A 15,421-nucleotide genomic window follows, 5' to 3' on the forward strand; every position below is an offset into this window, starting at 1 on the left:
AGATTACTGAAAGTAAACAAATATAATATGATCAAAGCTGTAATGTGTTAGACCATGATCAAACCAAAATACTGTCAAGTTGGTAACTCTGGAATATTTCTCCAATTTATGGCTGCAACTAAAAGAACTCATAATGTGAATTCTGTCTTCAGCCACATAGTGAAACAAGCATGTACCTCTGGATTTCTGTAAAGGCCTCTTAATGACATCTCTCCAGTGAGTCTATCATCTCACGGTTCTTTTTCTACTCTATTGTAAAAAGGTAAACCTCACAAACAATTATATTGTTATCTTCAGCAACAATCTCCTGCTAGTCCTGAGAAAAACACACAGTGATTAACCTGACATAGTATGATAAAAACTGAAGTCTTAAAAACAAAGCAAATATTTACAGTAGTAATCATTATTAAATGTCCAAGTTGAAGGTTAACATGGGCATACTGTAACAATATTTACCAAAATTTTTCTTTTTAAAAATTTATTTATTTATTTATTTATTTATTAGAGACAGCCAGAAACTGAGAGGAAGGGGTAGATAGAGAGGGAGAGAGTCAGAGAGACACCTGCAGCCCTGCTTCACCAATCGTGAAGCTTTCCCCCTGCACATGGGGTCTGGGGACTTGAACCTGGATCCTTGTGAACTGTAATGTGTGTATTTAACCAGGTGCACCAGGTGTGCCACCACCCAGCCCCTTTATCAGTATTTTTCTAAATGTGGCTTATATCAATGTTATATGTATGTATCTTCACATGCACACATATGTATATTCACATGTATATTCATGAAGGCTATGTACATATTCATCAAGATTATATACAGTTTCCTACCAGAAAATATGTTAGTGAATTATTTTTTTAGAAAAGGTATGATCTGGCATTCCTTAAACTTAAGAAAACTAATATTTGGATTACTAAATATGTTCCTCGACATATAATGCTTTGCATACTTTAATCAATCATTTTTATTTTAAAGTTTGTTTTTTTAATGTTCAGAAATATCTGCTGTGTTTTGCCTTTATTTTGTATACTCATAAATATTTTTTCCCACCTGGTTTATTGCTGTAGCTCAATACCTGCACCATGAATCTGCTGTTCTTGATTGCCTCTGTGTGTGTGTGTCTCTCCTTTCTTTTTTTCTTTCTTTCTTCCTTTCTTACTCTCTCTTTTCTCTATTTTCCTGTTTTAATAGAGACAGAGAGCAATTTAAAGGGAAGGGGAAGCTAGAGAAAGAAAGATGCCTGCAGCACAGCTTCACTGCTCCTGACTGAGTCTTCCTATACTCACCCCTGCCCCCAATACACACACACCTTTCAGCAAGTGGAGACAGGAGACTTGAACCAGGCTTCTTGGGCATGGTAATGGGTGAGCTCCTCTTGGTGTGCTACTGCCTGGCCATGATAATAAGGCTTAGTGCATCTTAGGAAGTATGATTTGTAGGATTCCAACTGTGGCACTTACTATTCAAGATAATGTTCTCTGTGTGCGGAGAAGATGATGTAGCTTTGGGAATTACTTTAATTTGCTTTATCACTTTAACGGTCACTCTGTTTTACAAATAAATGCTATTATAATCACAATATGCCCATCTAGCATTTAGTCCAAAACTCTGAGCAATTCAAAGTTTTCAGTTTGACCTGTTGTGTCTCAAAATAACTTTCTTCTCTCAAAGATTAACAGATATCTGATTAGAGGTATTATTAAAGACTTTGCCAATTATTCCAGAGATGAAATGTTTGAAATGACTGGACAGCGAAGTTAGCTGGTACTGCAAGGCGTGTCAAGCTAGACTCTCCTAGAAAAAGCAAAATCCTTTATGGAGTCAAAGGAATATTCTGATCTCTTGAACTTTTATTAAAGATTTGGGCAAGCTTACTCTAGTACAATCCTGCATTTACTCCCAGCTCTAAGCAGAAATTTATCTATAATAGGAGTGCAAGATCCAGGTAAATAAAGACATGCCACCTATGCCCAGGTCAAGAAAACAGTTGTGGCATTATCAGGCTGACCTGTAGTTGAACATCGGTGTTAGGTTTGACTTGATACTACAGTTATATTTTGTAAGTACTTCTCTAAAGCCCTCACTGCACCGTTACATAGGCTACATTTCCTTCTGTCCTCACCAGAACTACAGAGAGAAGAAATTCCCCTTCAACAATTAAAATTGGGTCATCTGACATTTTGATATCAATGAACAGAAGAATATCCTTGGATCCACCTGCATATCAGGTGTCAGGCTCAGGGGGAAAAAACTAGTATAGTCATGGGGTCTTTGGAATATAACTAAAATAAGACTACTAAGTATCTACAAAACGGAGACCCCCCCCAACTCTTGATATGAATTATTCCAGCCATTAGGTTCATGGTTAGTCAACAATTTGTTTGGCTGTAGATGTTAACTCTTTTTTCAGCCACCAGGATCCAGATGCTAACATGATGCCAACTGTACTTCCCTGGACAGACAACCCGTCCAATATGTCCTGGAGCCCCACTTCCCCAGAACCCTGCCCCAATAGGAAATGAGAGAGACAGGTTGGGAGTATGGATTGACCTGCCAATGCCCATGTTCATCAGGGAAGCAATTACAGAAGCCAGACCCTCCACCTTTTGCACCCCATAATGACCCTGTATCCATACTCCCAGAGGGATAAAGAATAGGAAAGCTATCATGGGGAGGGGATGGGATAAGGAGTTCTGATGGTGGGAATGATGTGGGGTTGTACCCCTCTTATCCTGTGTTTTTTGTCAGTGTTTCCTTTTTATAAATAAAAATAAAAAAAAGAATATCCTCAAATAGTATGAGTAGTGATATCTGATGTAACATTTCTAGGAATATATCTGAGGGTATATAAAGGATCAATTAATATTTGAACTAAACTCAGTAATGAAGTGGGTCTCCCAATGTGGTGGGCATCATCCTGTTCTTTAAGGGCCCCCAAATGTAGGAGAAAAGTACAAGAAAATATTAACTTCCAATTGAACAACAAAGGTGAAGCATTAAGTCACTTCTGTCTTTATGTATTGGGGTTCTTACTTTTTGTGCTTTGGGGCTCAAATTTGTCAGGCTTTAAAGCCAGCCCCCCACCCTGCTCTGCTCCATGCTCCATTGCTGACACTATGGTCTATTTACATAATCATTGTTTTGTCTGAAAGATCCCCACCACCTTATCCCCTCAGGGTATTGCTAATTCAGTTAAAACCATCACAACAATTGCTAAGGAAGCTTTATACCTTCCCAAAGTGCCTTGTTTTCTCCACCCCCTTTCCTAGCCAATCCTATTCCTGACTTGCCACTTCCATTTTACCCTAAAAATCCCACTGCTGTTCCTGGTTTCGCTCTCTTTCTTTTCTGCATCCCGACCTGGAGAAGACCTGGAGAAGGGCTGGCGTGCATAGCAGGAGGTGGCCATTTTGCTAGCTCCACATGGTCTAAACCCGCTGTGCTCACACCCAATTCTGGGGCATCCGCATCAATAAAATTGTATTACCACGCAGCCACAAGTTCCTCATCTCTCTCTCTCAGGGGAAGCTAGCCTGGCACAAATTGAAACTTACCTTTCTTTCTAAGTCCTCAATTCAGACATTCTGACTTGAAATTATAACATAGAAGTTATTGGTTCTCTAATTTATGGTAAGATTAGTAAATTATAAGAAGTTTTATGGACTACAAAACTTCATGAGTCAAGTACTAAAATAAATATCTGCTGAGACAAAGATATAGATCACTGGTAGGCCATGTACTTTACTATGCATGGCCCAGGCTCAAACCGTAGAATCATGGTGAACATGCTTTGGTACTGTGGGAAGTATTGGGGCTGACATGCCTCTATAGCTCTCTGTATCTTTCTATCTAATTAAAAATTGGCCTGCAGCTGTGGATTCATGCATGCTTGAGGTTGTGGAACTGAAAAAAATAAATAAATACATAGTAATTTATCTGTACCTATATTGATAAGGGTTTAGGTATTCTGCTGGTTCTGTTTGGAGAACCAAGACTAGTACGTGAGTCAGAAGAGAGATATAATGTATCTTCTTATAGCACTGATATCAAAGCTTCTACAAAACATAGTGATTTGCATTGACTTTTTGTACTTTCATGAGAAGATGACATAGATGGCATCTGGGTGGATTTAACTCAGAATATTTCAGACAATAATGGTCTGACCTGTGTTGCTCCTAATTTTTTTAAAGATTTTATTTATTAAGTAATGAGAATGATAGAGGAAAGAGAGAAAGAACCAGACATCAATCTGGTACATGTGCTGCCCGGGATCGAAATCAGAACCTCATGCTAGAGAGTCCACCGCTTTACTCACTGTGCCACCTCCTGGACCACTGTTGCTATTTTCTATCACTACATCACTCAACTTTTTTTTTTTTTATTAAATTTCAAGTTTGAGAATAAAAGAGTGCATGAGTAACTCTACAGACAAAGACCACTACCAAACTGTACACTTAACCTTCCAGAAGTTAAATACTTGGTCTCTGTACCAGGAAGCACTTTGTGTTTCCCAGAACAGCAACTTCATTTTGAAATCAAAGTTGAACATCACAAAAAATGTAATGGCACTTTGCATGTTGTTGTAAGTGGGGCCTTCTTGCATTATAGTAGGAAAAAAATAGAAAAGGGGAAAAGGAAATCCATTTTAAAATGGAATCAAAACTATTTTTATCTTCTAAAGACCCCAGTTTATGAGCCATTAAAACATTACTGATAAAATGCATTTTAAATGTCCATTAGATAAGATATTGTAGCTTTCATTTGAAAAATAAATTGATTCACGATGAGAGAACAGCAGTTTTTGGATAATAACCTGGAAGAACCTAGATAACAGACCAACTCAGAAAAGCATGATGTTGAGGGTATGAAAGTCTGTTTACCCGCAAATACTGAGATTCAAGCAGCTTGGCTTCAAAGCTGAGAGTAGGGTGCATGTTTTTTTGGCTTAGGATCCTGGCAGAAGAGAAACATGCCTTTTGATATCTTAGTGATAATAAAGATTCTTGTTAGACTAGTGGGGAGTCACAATTTAGCTTCAAAATGCTTCTCTAACATAGGCTTCCCCCCTCATACTATCAATACTTAGTGAGATGTGCAGAATCATTTCCATGTACATCAAAAAGAATTTAGACCACTAGAATATAGATAAACAACAATAACCAGGAAAACCTCACACTAAGTGGCTTCTCATCACATTCTCTTGATTAGAAGTTTCTTACTTTGAAGACTATTAATGACTCTGAGGCAATATATTTTCAGACTCTTTCGGTCACAGTTTGTCTCCACTTGTTCACTGAAGTCAAAATTGGCATGCTGCTTGCCAGTTGTTGGTCCAAAGAATAATTCAAGTTCTTTGAATGAAAGCATTTCAGCAGTTCTGCTGTCTAGTTACAGACTGATTTCTAATTGAGAAGTATGATTCCCCACATTTCATCTGTTTGGAAGTTCAAACAGTGTAGCATGTTTATTTTCTAGGACCTTTGAAAATTCATAGAAATATAAATAGATTCAACAACAACAAACTACATTTATTAGTCTTGAACAAAAAGAGGAGAAAAGTTGGATGCTTTCCTCTTCAGCTGAAAACTATGATCAAGAAATACCTATAATATATAGTAAAATATGAAACTTGGATGTAAAACAAAGGAATAGTTCCTTATGTAGTGAATTAATTTTTCAACTTGGCTACCACCTTAGTGAGAAAATATTTATTTACAGGACTACTATTGCCACAGGAATATAGTTTCATATTTTCACAAGAATAGTTATTAGCACACAACTTTACCCTCCACTACTTTAAATATCCACAATTAAAAGATTTTATATATATTGTGAGCAATAGGCACATTTTATCATTTAACTGTAGCTTCCACTAAGAACTAGTATTCCTGAGAATACTGTTTCCATCATGTCTAACCAATAAGCACAGGATGTAAAGTTCTGATATTGTCTAACACAAAAATGTATAAAGGAAACACTTTGAATTAGTAGAAAAAAAGACTTTTAATGACTTTTTGTTTTTTCAACTATTTCTATCAAAACTGTACTTTATAAATTCTTGGTGATTTTACTAAGTTAAGAATAAAAATAAAATATATATGTATATATATATTTCGATTTGGCAGGTTTTTTTGGCAATCACCAAGTTACAGATAAAATAAAAATGTTAAATATTAAGTTTAATGTTCTATATATATGTTCTATATTTGTGTACATTAGTAAGTATATAAAGGCTTCAACCATGGCTTGATAAAGAAGTAAAATTCATTGGTTTTGAAAGTTAAAGCAGTGATATATTTAAAGATATGACAGTGAAATTTGAATTTAAAATACTTTTTTCTTTAGTTAGAATATAATTTTTTTCTTTTCTTTAAGAATAGAATTTTTTCCCAATTATGCACCACAATAGAAGAGGAAGCCTTTCAAGGCCACAGTCTATGGTGATTTTATTTCTTCTGTGTCCCCATGGATAATTATTCCAGTGTAATAAATCTATGGAATCCCAATTTATCATGTTGGCTATGTGAAATATACATTCACAGGTATGTGCAGACATATAGTATGGCATTGTTATTTCACAAACACTGAACTACTAGGTATATGAAGGTATGTATGTCCTACCATTGCCACCAGGGTAATCACTGGGGTTCAATGCCAATACTAGGAATCCACTGCCATATTTTCCATTTTTTTCTTTCTATTTTATTGGATAGGTCAGAGAGAAATTGAGAGGGGAGGGGAAAAATAGAGAGGGAGGGAGAAAAAGGTAGGAACCTGCAGACCTGCTTCACTGCTTGTGAAACATTTGCCCCTGCAGATGGGAAGCAGGGGCTGGAACCCAAGTCCTTATACATAGTAATATATATACCACCACTGGATGCCCAGTATTTCTAGAATTTTACAAAATTCATAGTTTAGTTATTTTCCCAAGATAATAGATGTTTACCTTTGACATATTTCTATAATTTTTGTTTTTCCAATTTTACTGGTTCATTTATTTATTTATAAATAAGAGAGGAGTTGGGTTCCAGTCTCCAGTGGAAGCCCTAAGCAAACAAAGTTTCACAGGCTGTGGAGCAGTCTGTGATGTCATGTCATCCCTCTGCCTTGCTTTACCTCTCTGTTTTTTTGCCCATTTTCTAGTCAAAAGATTTGTAATGGCTCTTCTGTTGGCTCCAGGAAAAGTGTTTAACCTACTGGAGAGCTCAAATGTAGACTCACTGAGCATTTGGTGAGAATCTTAAGCACTAAAAAAAAAAGTGGAAACTTTGGACAAATGGGGACATAAAAGTCATTTTCATCTTGAAAATGATCTTTGGTGTTTTTTTTTTTTTCATCTTCTGTTTGAATAGTTAAAAATGTCTTCAACTTTGTGATACATGCTTTTGGAATTAAAGAATAAGTTGAATTTAAATATTAAGAAATCTGAGAAAAATTTCCTACTTGTCCAGCAGTGTCCAAGATGTCCAAATAGGCAGGTTCATTATCAATCCGTACTTGAGTCTTATAAGCATCTTCTGAAAAAAACAACAAAGTTTACATTTAAATCTACTAGATATATAAACAGAGGATTTTTTTACATTTCATGACAAAGAAGATTTTTTAATTTACTACTTATTATTCATTAGAAAAAGAGAGAGATTGAGAGGGAAGGGAAAGTTAGGGAAGGAGTCAGAAGAAGAGACACCTGCAACACTGCTTTACTACTCACGCAACTTCCCCCTGCAGGTGAGTGAGGACTGAGGGTTTGAACCCAGGTCCTTTTGTATATTGATGTGTGTGTTCAACTAGGTGTACCTGGCACCCAAAGAAGAATTTTTAAGTGGACTAATAGGAAGAGAATGGGATAGTCTACTAGAATGCAGAGAGTGTAAAATATAATCTAGAGAAATACCGGAAATGGAGTTTCTGCTTAAAGTGAAGTAAAAAGCATTTATCTCCGTAAGAAAAATTTCACAAGTTTAGATGTTTCAGTCATTGTGCCTAGAGAACACACTATAGAGCAAATACATCCATTCAGCCTTTGTCATGAACCATACATTTGCATCTAACCATCATATTCAGTAGTGAGACAATTTTTTTTATAAGATCAAGAGTAGGCAAAATTTTGGTGGTTTTTTTGTTTTTTTAAAAAAAAAGAAACACTGAGAAAAACCATAGGATAAGAGGGATACAACTCCACACAATTCCCACTATCAGATCTCCATACCCCATTCCCTCCCCTGATATCTTGCCTATTCTTTATCCTTCTGGGAGTATGGACCCAAGGTCATTGTGGGATGCAGAAGGTGGAAGATCTGGCTTCCCCGCTGAACATGGGCGTTGACATACTCCCAGCCTGCCTATCTCTTTTCCTAGTAGGGTGGGGCTCTGGGAAATTGGAGCTCCAGGACACATTGGTGGGGCTGTCTGTCCAGGGAAGTCCGTTTAGCATCGTGCTAGCATCTGGAACCTGGAGGTTGAAAAGAGAGTTAACATAAGAAGCTAAACAAATTGTTGACCAATCATGGACCTAAAGGCTGGAATAGAGCAGATGAAGAGTTGGGGGTCTCCATTTTGTAGATAGCTAATAGGCATATTTTAGTTATATTCCAAAGGGCCTGTGAATATACTAGTTTTTGTTTGTTTGTTTTCTTTCTTTTTTTTTTTTTGCCTGAGCCTGAAATCTGATATGCAGGTGGATCCTAATTATTGTCTGGGGAGATGATGTCATAGCTGGCAGAAGGACCAGAAAGATGGATGAGGGAAGAGAGTAGCTCCCAAATATGGGAAAGGCTTATAAATCATGTTCATTGTAAACCCCATTGATTTGATGTGATCTGGGGCTCATATTCAGCTTAGGAGCCTATATGACATCAGCATCCCTGTAGATCTGAGCTCACATTCTGTAGTCATGAGTAGGAATGTTCCAAGCTGCCCCAATATCAGGACCCATTTTCCTCAGGTGTAGCATAGAGTATATTGTCCAGCCTCCCTTTGGAGGATGGAACATTCTCTACCATTGTTGATCCAAGTTGAGGGCAAGGTCCTATTGGGGCCCACAAAGGGGTCTATTGTGTTGTTCAGTAGACAAAGATTTAACCACTTTTAGTTAACATTGTACTAGAAGCCCATGCCTTGGCTCCAGGACATGATTGCTAACTATATCTATTATTTCCTCTCTGCTAACAAGGCAAGAAAAATGATTAAAATTGGAAAAGAATGAGTAAGTATTACTGCCTATTTGTAAATAGCATGACATTAAATGTAGCAAGCCAAGCATTTCATAAGCATGCAGACTTCTAGCTTCTACACAAATTCACAAAGTGGCAGAATACAAAATCAATGTACAAAAATCTATGTTTCTGTATGCTAACCATAAACTCAGGAAAGAGGAAATTAAGGATATTATTCCATTTAAAATATCATTAACCAATCAGTAGTAAACTTAACCAAGGAGAGAAAGACCTAAAAACAGAAGAGTAGATCCCATGAGATAGGGCAGATGTACACGTGTATCCATCAATTAGGGCAAGATATATACATTAAAGAAAAGTACACAATAGGTTGCAGTAAGTCAATAAATGAAGCAAGTAGAAAGATAAAAAAGACATCTTAAAGGACCTAAGGAAATAGTTTCTACTTAGACCTAGATACCTTCCTCACCTACTTCCTATTACACTTCCCTCAGTTACTCCAAAGCTAACCTTATCATAGTAAGAACTACAAAAGTTGAGCAAGAGAGTAGCAATGATGACTCTTTAGTCACTATCAGGCCACCCCATCATCTAGGGCCCTAGTCAGGGAGTCCTGGGATTCCCACACAAACACAATGATCCTAGACCTCGTACAGATCGCTCTCTCCATCATCACTGGTCATCACCATCAGGAACAACATAATGGACCATTTTGGGGGCCCCCATAGAACCTTGCCCTCAATATGGATCAACAATGGTAGAGAATGTTCCATCCTCCAAAGGGGGGTTGGACATAATATATTCTATTTACCACCTGAAGAAGATGAGTCCTGAAATTGGTGCAATTCAGAATGTTCCTACAGATGACCACAGAATGAAAATTCAGATGTATAGGGATGTAGAGGTCACATAGGCTCCTATGCAGAATGTGGGCCCCAGATCAAATTGATGGGGTTACAGTCAACAATATTTATACACTTTTCCCATATTTGGGAGCCACTCTCTTCCCGGATCCAGCTTTCTAGCCCTTTTTCCAGCCATGACATCATCTTCCCAGACAAAAACCTGGGTCCACCTGCATATCAGATGTTAGGCTCAGGCAAAAAACTAATAAAGACATGGGCCCTTTGGAATAATAGACCTAATAGCTATTTCCAAAATGTAGATCTCAAATCTTCATCTCAAATATTCCAGCCTTTAGATTCATGATTAATCAGTAATTTGTATGGTTTTATATGTTAACTCTTTTTCAGCCACCAGGTTCCAGGTGTTACCATGATGACAACTGGACTTCCCTGGGCAGACAACCCCACCAATATGTCCTGGAACTCTGCTTCTTCAGAGCCCTGCTTCACTAGGGAAAGAAAGAGACAGGCTGGGAGTATGGATTGACCTGTCAACACCCATGTTCAGCGGGGAAGCAATTATAGGAGCCAGGCCTCCCACCTTCTGCACCCCATAATGATTGTCGGTTCATACTCCCAGAGGGTTAAAGAATAGGAAAGCTATCATGGGGAGGGGATATGATACGGAGCTCTGGTGGTGGGAATTGTACCCCTTTTATCTTGTGGTTTTGTCAGTGTCTCCATTTTATGAATACATAAATTAAAAATAAAAAATTAAAAAAACTGAAGACTAGAAAACATTTAAATTGGTTTGTTTATGTATTTATTAACACAAGCATATTCTGCATATATTCTGCATTCTAAACATATGTCCATATGTAATTTGCAACTTCAAAGATAAACACTAGAGATAATACATAGTATTTAGTTCTCTAGGTGATAAAAGACTATGCATTAGACTCAGTATTTGTAGATGAGCAGATAGCTGTGACATTCTGTAAGAGAGGAAAGAAGGGAGATAACCACAAATTCAATTTTGGAAATGTTGACACTACTGTAACTATGGGTAATTGAAGCAAAAACTGAATATCTAGTGAACACCTGAGTAACCATAAAGCATCAGTGAGAAAGAGAGTTTGGAATCATTTAATTCACTTCCTCACTGAAGTCAATGCTACAGTCCTACATACGTACTCAAATACCTACAGTGAGTGAATTCCTTGTCATTTAGGAAACATGCTGGAAGTTCTGAGACTGTATCTCTTGTTTACCCAGTACCTTTCCAACAATAATGAATTCTGTGTGGTCTACCAGGTACACCACTATTTGGCCCTTCTATTCTTATTTTTAAAACTATCAGCGATCTTAACACTAGTCAGTGTGTTTAATCACACAATCTTTCCATTTTTCCATTTCACTGCTCTATACAGATACACTGATTTTCCACTTATGAAGATATATTTTAGTTAGTTTTTTGCCTCTAGGGTTATTGGTGGGGCTCAGTGCCTGCACCATGAATCCACTGCTCCTGGAGGCTAGTTTTTCTCCTTTTGTTGTCCTGGTTTTATCATTGTTGTGGTTATTATTATTGTTATTAAATTCATTATTGTTGGAAAGGACAGAGAAAAAAGAAGAGAGGAGGTGAAGACAGAGAGGGGGAGGGAAAGACAGACACCTGCAGACGTGCTTCACAGCTTGTGAAGTGACCCCCCTGCAGGTAGAAAGCCGGGGTTCAAACCAGAATCCTTACTCCGGTCCTTGGGTTTCACGCCATGTGCGCTTAACCCACTCACCCCCCCCCCACGATATCTTTTTGTTTTACTTGCATTTTATTTACTTTCATTCTTGTCGCTGATGCATATGTTTGTTTTTTCCCCCCAGTTTCATAGGAAAATAAGAACAGTTGCTCTGGAAAGGGCACTGTGATCTAAAGATCACATATGTGTCTTTGAAATTCCTATTTGTTTGTTTATTTAAACTCAAAGGTCCTAAAAAGAACCTGCTGAGGCCAGGAGCACACTGAGTCGTCCAGATGAAAATGGCTGTGTGTGATTATCTGAGCCCTAGATAAACCCCAGCACATGAAACATATATCAAATAAAAGCTTCTCTTGGGATTAGGAAAAGCCCTTCAAAGAGATTTGATGTGAATAGGCTGGAAATTCAGCCAGACCCACTTTCCAAGATTTCTTTCTGTCTTTTAAAAAGTGCCCATCAGAGTATACATTCCAGTGTTGTGAATCTAGGTCACCTGCCTGGCCTCCATAGAAACTAATCCCTTTCATTTCCTCCCAATAAACACTCTACCCTTCTGTTTTCATCCATCCATGTCCTTTGAGACCCTCCATGCAGAAATGTAGTGACAGAAATACTCTCTGGAAAATATATAAACACGTCCCTGAATTTCAATCATCTGCCTACAGACCCAAACTGAAGTGAACTCATTTGTCTTCCTAAGCAAGAGGCCAACTGTACATAAAGTCTTATCAGGCAGGAAGAGCAGCAACTGCTCACTATGCTGTTGCACAAACAATACTATGGGGCCATGTTTCTTGAAGCATTAGAAGCTTAAAATTCATTTCAAACTCCAAATTTTGTGTTTGAGACTATTACCCCTTTAGCAATAGTCTGCATCAACAGATTTTATTTAAAAAATCAACAAAGATCTGTAGAAAAAGTCCAGATCCGGAGCTCCAATGGCGTAATCAGTTAGCATGTGGTACCTATACATAAAAAGGCCAGATCCATCATTAAATATCTATGATTGGTCAGTACATAACCTTTATTTTTATAAAACAGAAATAATGGTAATGCCTGTCAACATGTATATAAAGATCAACAAATATAGAATGAATAATGTTTCTTCTGAAAAATAAAATCGAGCCCAGTTCATACTCAAGGTATGATGTCTGTAATTGTTTACGAACATTGTGCCAAATTAAGCAAGACTTTATATTTAAGCTAAATACTTTCCGCTATTTACCTTTACATGTGTAGAAATACTTTATTCTCAGCAAGTATAACATAAGGGTTTGGCAAGATTATTTTGGAATAATTATTGAAGTAGTAAACTTTTTAATTAATAATAACAGGAAAAAAAGGTGTTCTAAATGATTTTCCCATATAATTTAGTTTTGTTACAGAGCAAAAATATGTATTTAAATATAATTAAAAACTTTAGTTGTAAATATAAAATGAAATTGATTTGAAGTTTTAAATGAGACTGAGAAAAATATATTGGAAGGCTACTGTTGAATATTCATGAAATGAATGTTTTAAAATCTTAAGCTTTTTCAACATATCTCTTATATATCTTTTATGGTTTACCTCAAAATTTGAAATCTATGATCATTAGCATTCCATTAAAGATATATTTCTATAATTCTGATCTATTATACATCTCAAAGATATTAATCATTTACCCAATTAACAATAAGATTAACAAAAAAGTCACAAACCATCTATGTATAAGAATCAATAAATTACTTTAATAAATCATTTTAATTATCTGTATGCATAAAGCAGAAGCATTCTAAAACATTGTACTGGACATTTTCTCACTAACAAGAAGTTAAATTCTAGTGAGAGGTTAAGTTTATCTCTAAAATAGATAGTCTTGTAAACCAACTTAATGTCACTAAAGACATAGAATAAATAAATATTTATAATGCCCAAAACAGATTGTGCCATGAGTGATTACTGATGCAAATATACTGTATTAACATACTGATCAATTAGGGAATCAATTTGTATTTGAGTGTGCAATCTATTCTATGCAGTATGATAAGCAGTCTACACTATTGAGAATAGTTGATTTCTATCCACACAGGGCTTACAGTCTAAAGAAACACATAAAAATAGACAATTATGGGCTAGGGTAGATAGCATTACGGTTATGCAAACAGACTCCTATGCCTGAGGCTGCAAAGTCCCAAATTCAATCCCCTGCACCACTATATACCAGATCTGAGCAGTGCTTGGGTAAAATTAAAAAAATATATAGACAATTATACTATATAGTAATGAGCTCGACATTTTGAAGCATTACAATAGTGCCGAATTAAGAAAGCAGGAAAAAATAACAGAGGCACTGAAGTTGACATGAGACCCATCCTAAAGTGGAAAAATAGAAAATGGGGTTTGGAAGGAGAAAAATTGTGAGAGATCAGGAAAAAAAAAAAAAGATGAAGCTCATGTATCCTAGTAAGGTCTTACTAAGCTTGAAATAGGTTTTGAAAACTGCCTGGATTTAGCTTTTGAGATGTCTCAAGAGTGGATAAAAATAGTCACCATTCCTTTTCTGATTAAAGAGATTCAGCTAAAAAATTAATTATGGACATGTGTAGTCAATTTTTGGACCTTTTTCTTGCTGTGAGAGAGTTGGACTGAGTTTGTTTGGGCCTAGGAGTGATAAGGGCTCCCTGATAATATCTGAGTATTATCACAGGGCAATTTGAACCTTTCCCCTAAACATAAAAGATCCTAATGGGAAAGTTCGGGCCACACAGTATCCTCTGCCATCCTCAGATGAAAAGTCAATGTGTTGGGGTTGGCAATGGCGCATTGGGTTAAGCATACATAGTAAAAAAGCACAAAGGTCTGGGCTCAAGCCCCCAGCTGGGGGGGGTCACTTCAAAAGTGAAGCAGGTCTGCAGGTCTTTCTCTCCCCCTATCTCCCTCTCCCCTCTCAATTTATCTCTTTCTTATCTAATAAAAAATGGAAGAAATAGCTGCCATGAGGAGCAGTGGATTCGTGGTGCTGGCACTGAGGCCCAACGATAACCCTGGAGGCAAAAGAAAAAAAAATAAGATCAATGTGTTTTCCAGTGTTGCAAACTGTACCTATTTCAGAGGCAAGGAGGTGTTACAGGTAGATTTACTAGTACATGGTTTTCCTTAATTTCATAATTTCAACACACACACATCAGCCCTAGTGAAGTGGTGAAGCTGGCATGCTTCCTTTGGATACACAGATCAGGCCATGGAGGTCACTCCAAACAGTGACGTTTCGAAGCAAGAGTAATACTGTAGAGATGTCTATGACAAGAAGTAACTTATCTTCCAGTGAGTAGACCTGCAGTCTGAGCAAAAGGTTGTTAAAACAATAGCTGAGGGAGTCCGGCAGTAACGCAGTGGGTTTGGCGCAGGTGGCACAAAGCACAAGGACCAGCATAAGGATCTGAGTTCGAGCCCCTGGCTCCCCACCTACAGAGGAGTCGCTTCACAAGCGCTGAAACAGGTCTGCAGTTGTCTATCTTTCTCTCCTCCTCTCTGTCTCCCCGTCCTCTCTCCATTTCTCTCTGTTCTATCCAACAACAATGATGTCAATAATAACTACAACAATAATACAACAAGGGCAACAAAAGGGAATAAATAAATATTAAAAAAAACAATAGCTGAATG

The 15,421-nt window shown here is 37.2% G+C and overlaps 1 protein-coding gene across 2 annotated transcripts in view; it reads right to left on the reverse strand.

Moving 5' to 3' along the window:
* The window catches only part of RIT2 (Ras like without CAAX 2), a 381,876-nt gene that overhangs the window by 225,106 nt on the left and 141,349 nt on the right, over positions 1–15,421 (reverse strand). For both annotated transcript variants that reach the window (XM_007528578.1, XM_060172340.1), the window contains exon 3: positions 7,442–7,515. In XM_007528578.1, coding sequence (XP_007528640.1) covers positions 7,442–7,515 — 74 coding nt within the window. The remainder of the gene's footprint in view (positions 1–7,441; positions 7,516–15,421) is intronic.

The sequence above is a fragment of the Erinaceus europaeus genome, chromosome 15 (genome assembly GCF_950295315.1).
Source record: "Erinaceus europaeus chromosome 15, mEriEur2.1, whole genome shotgun sequence".
Lineage (NCBI taxonomy): Eukaryota > Metazoa > Chordata > Mammalia > Eulipotyphla > Erinaceidae > Erinaceus > Erinaceus europaeus.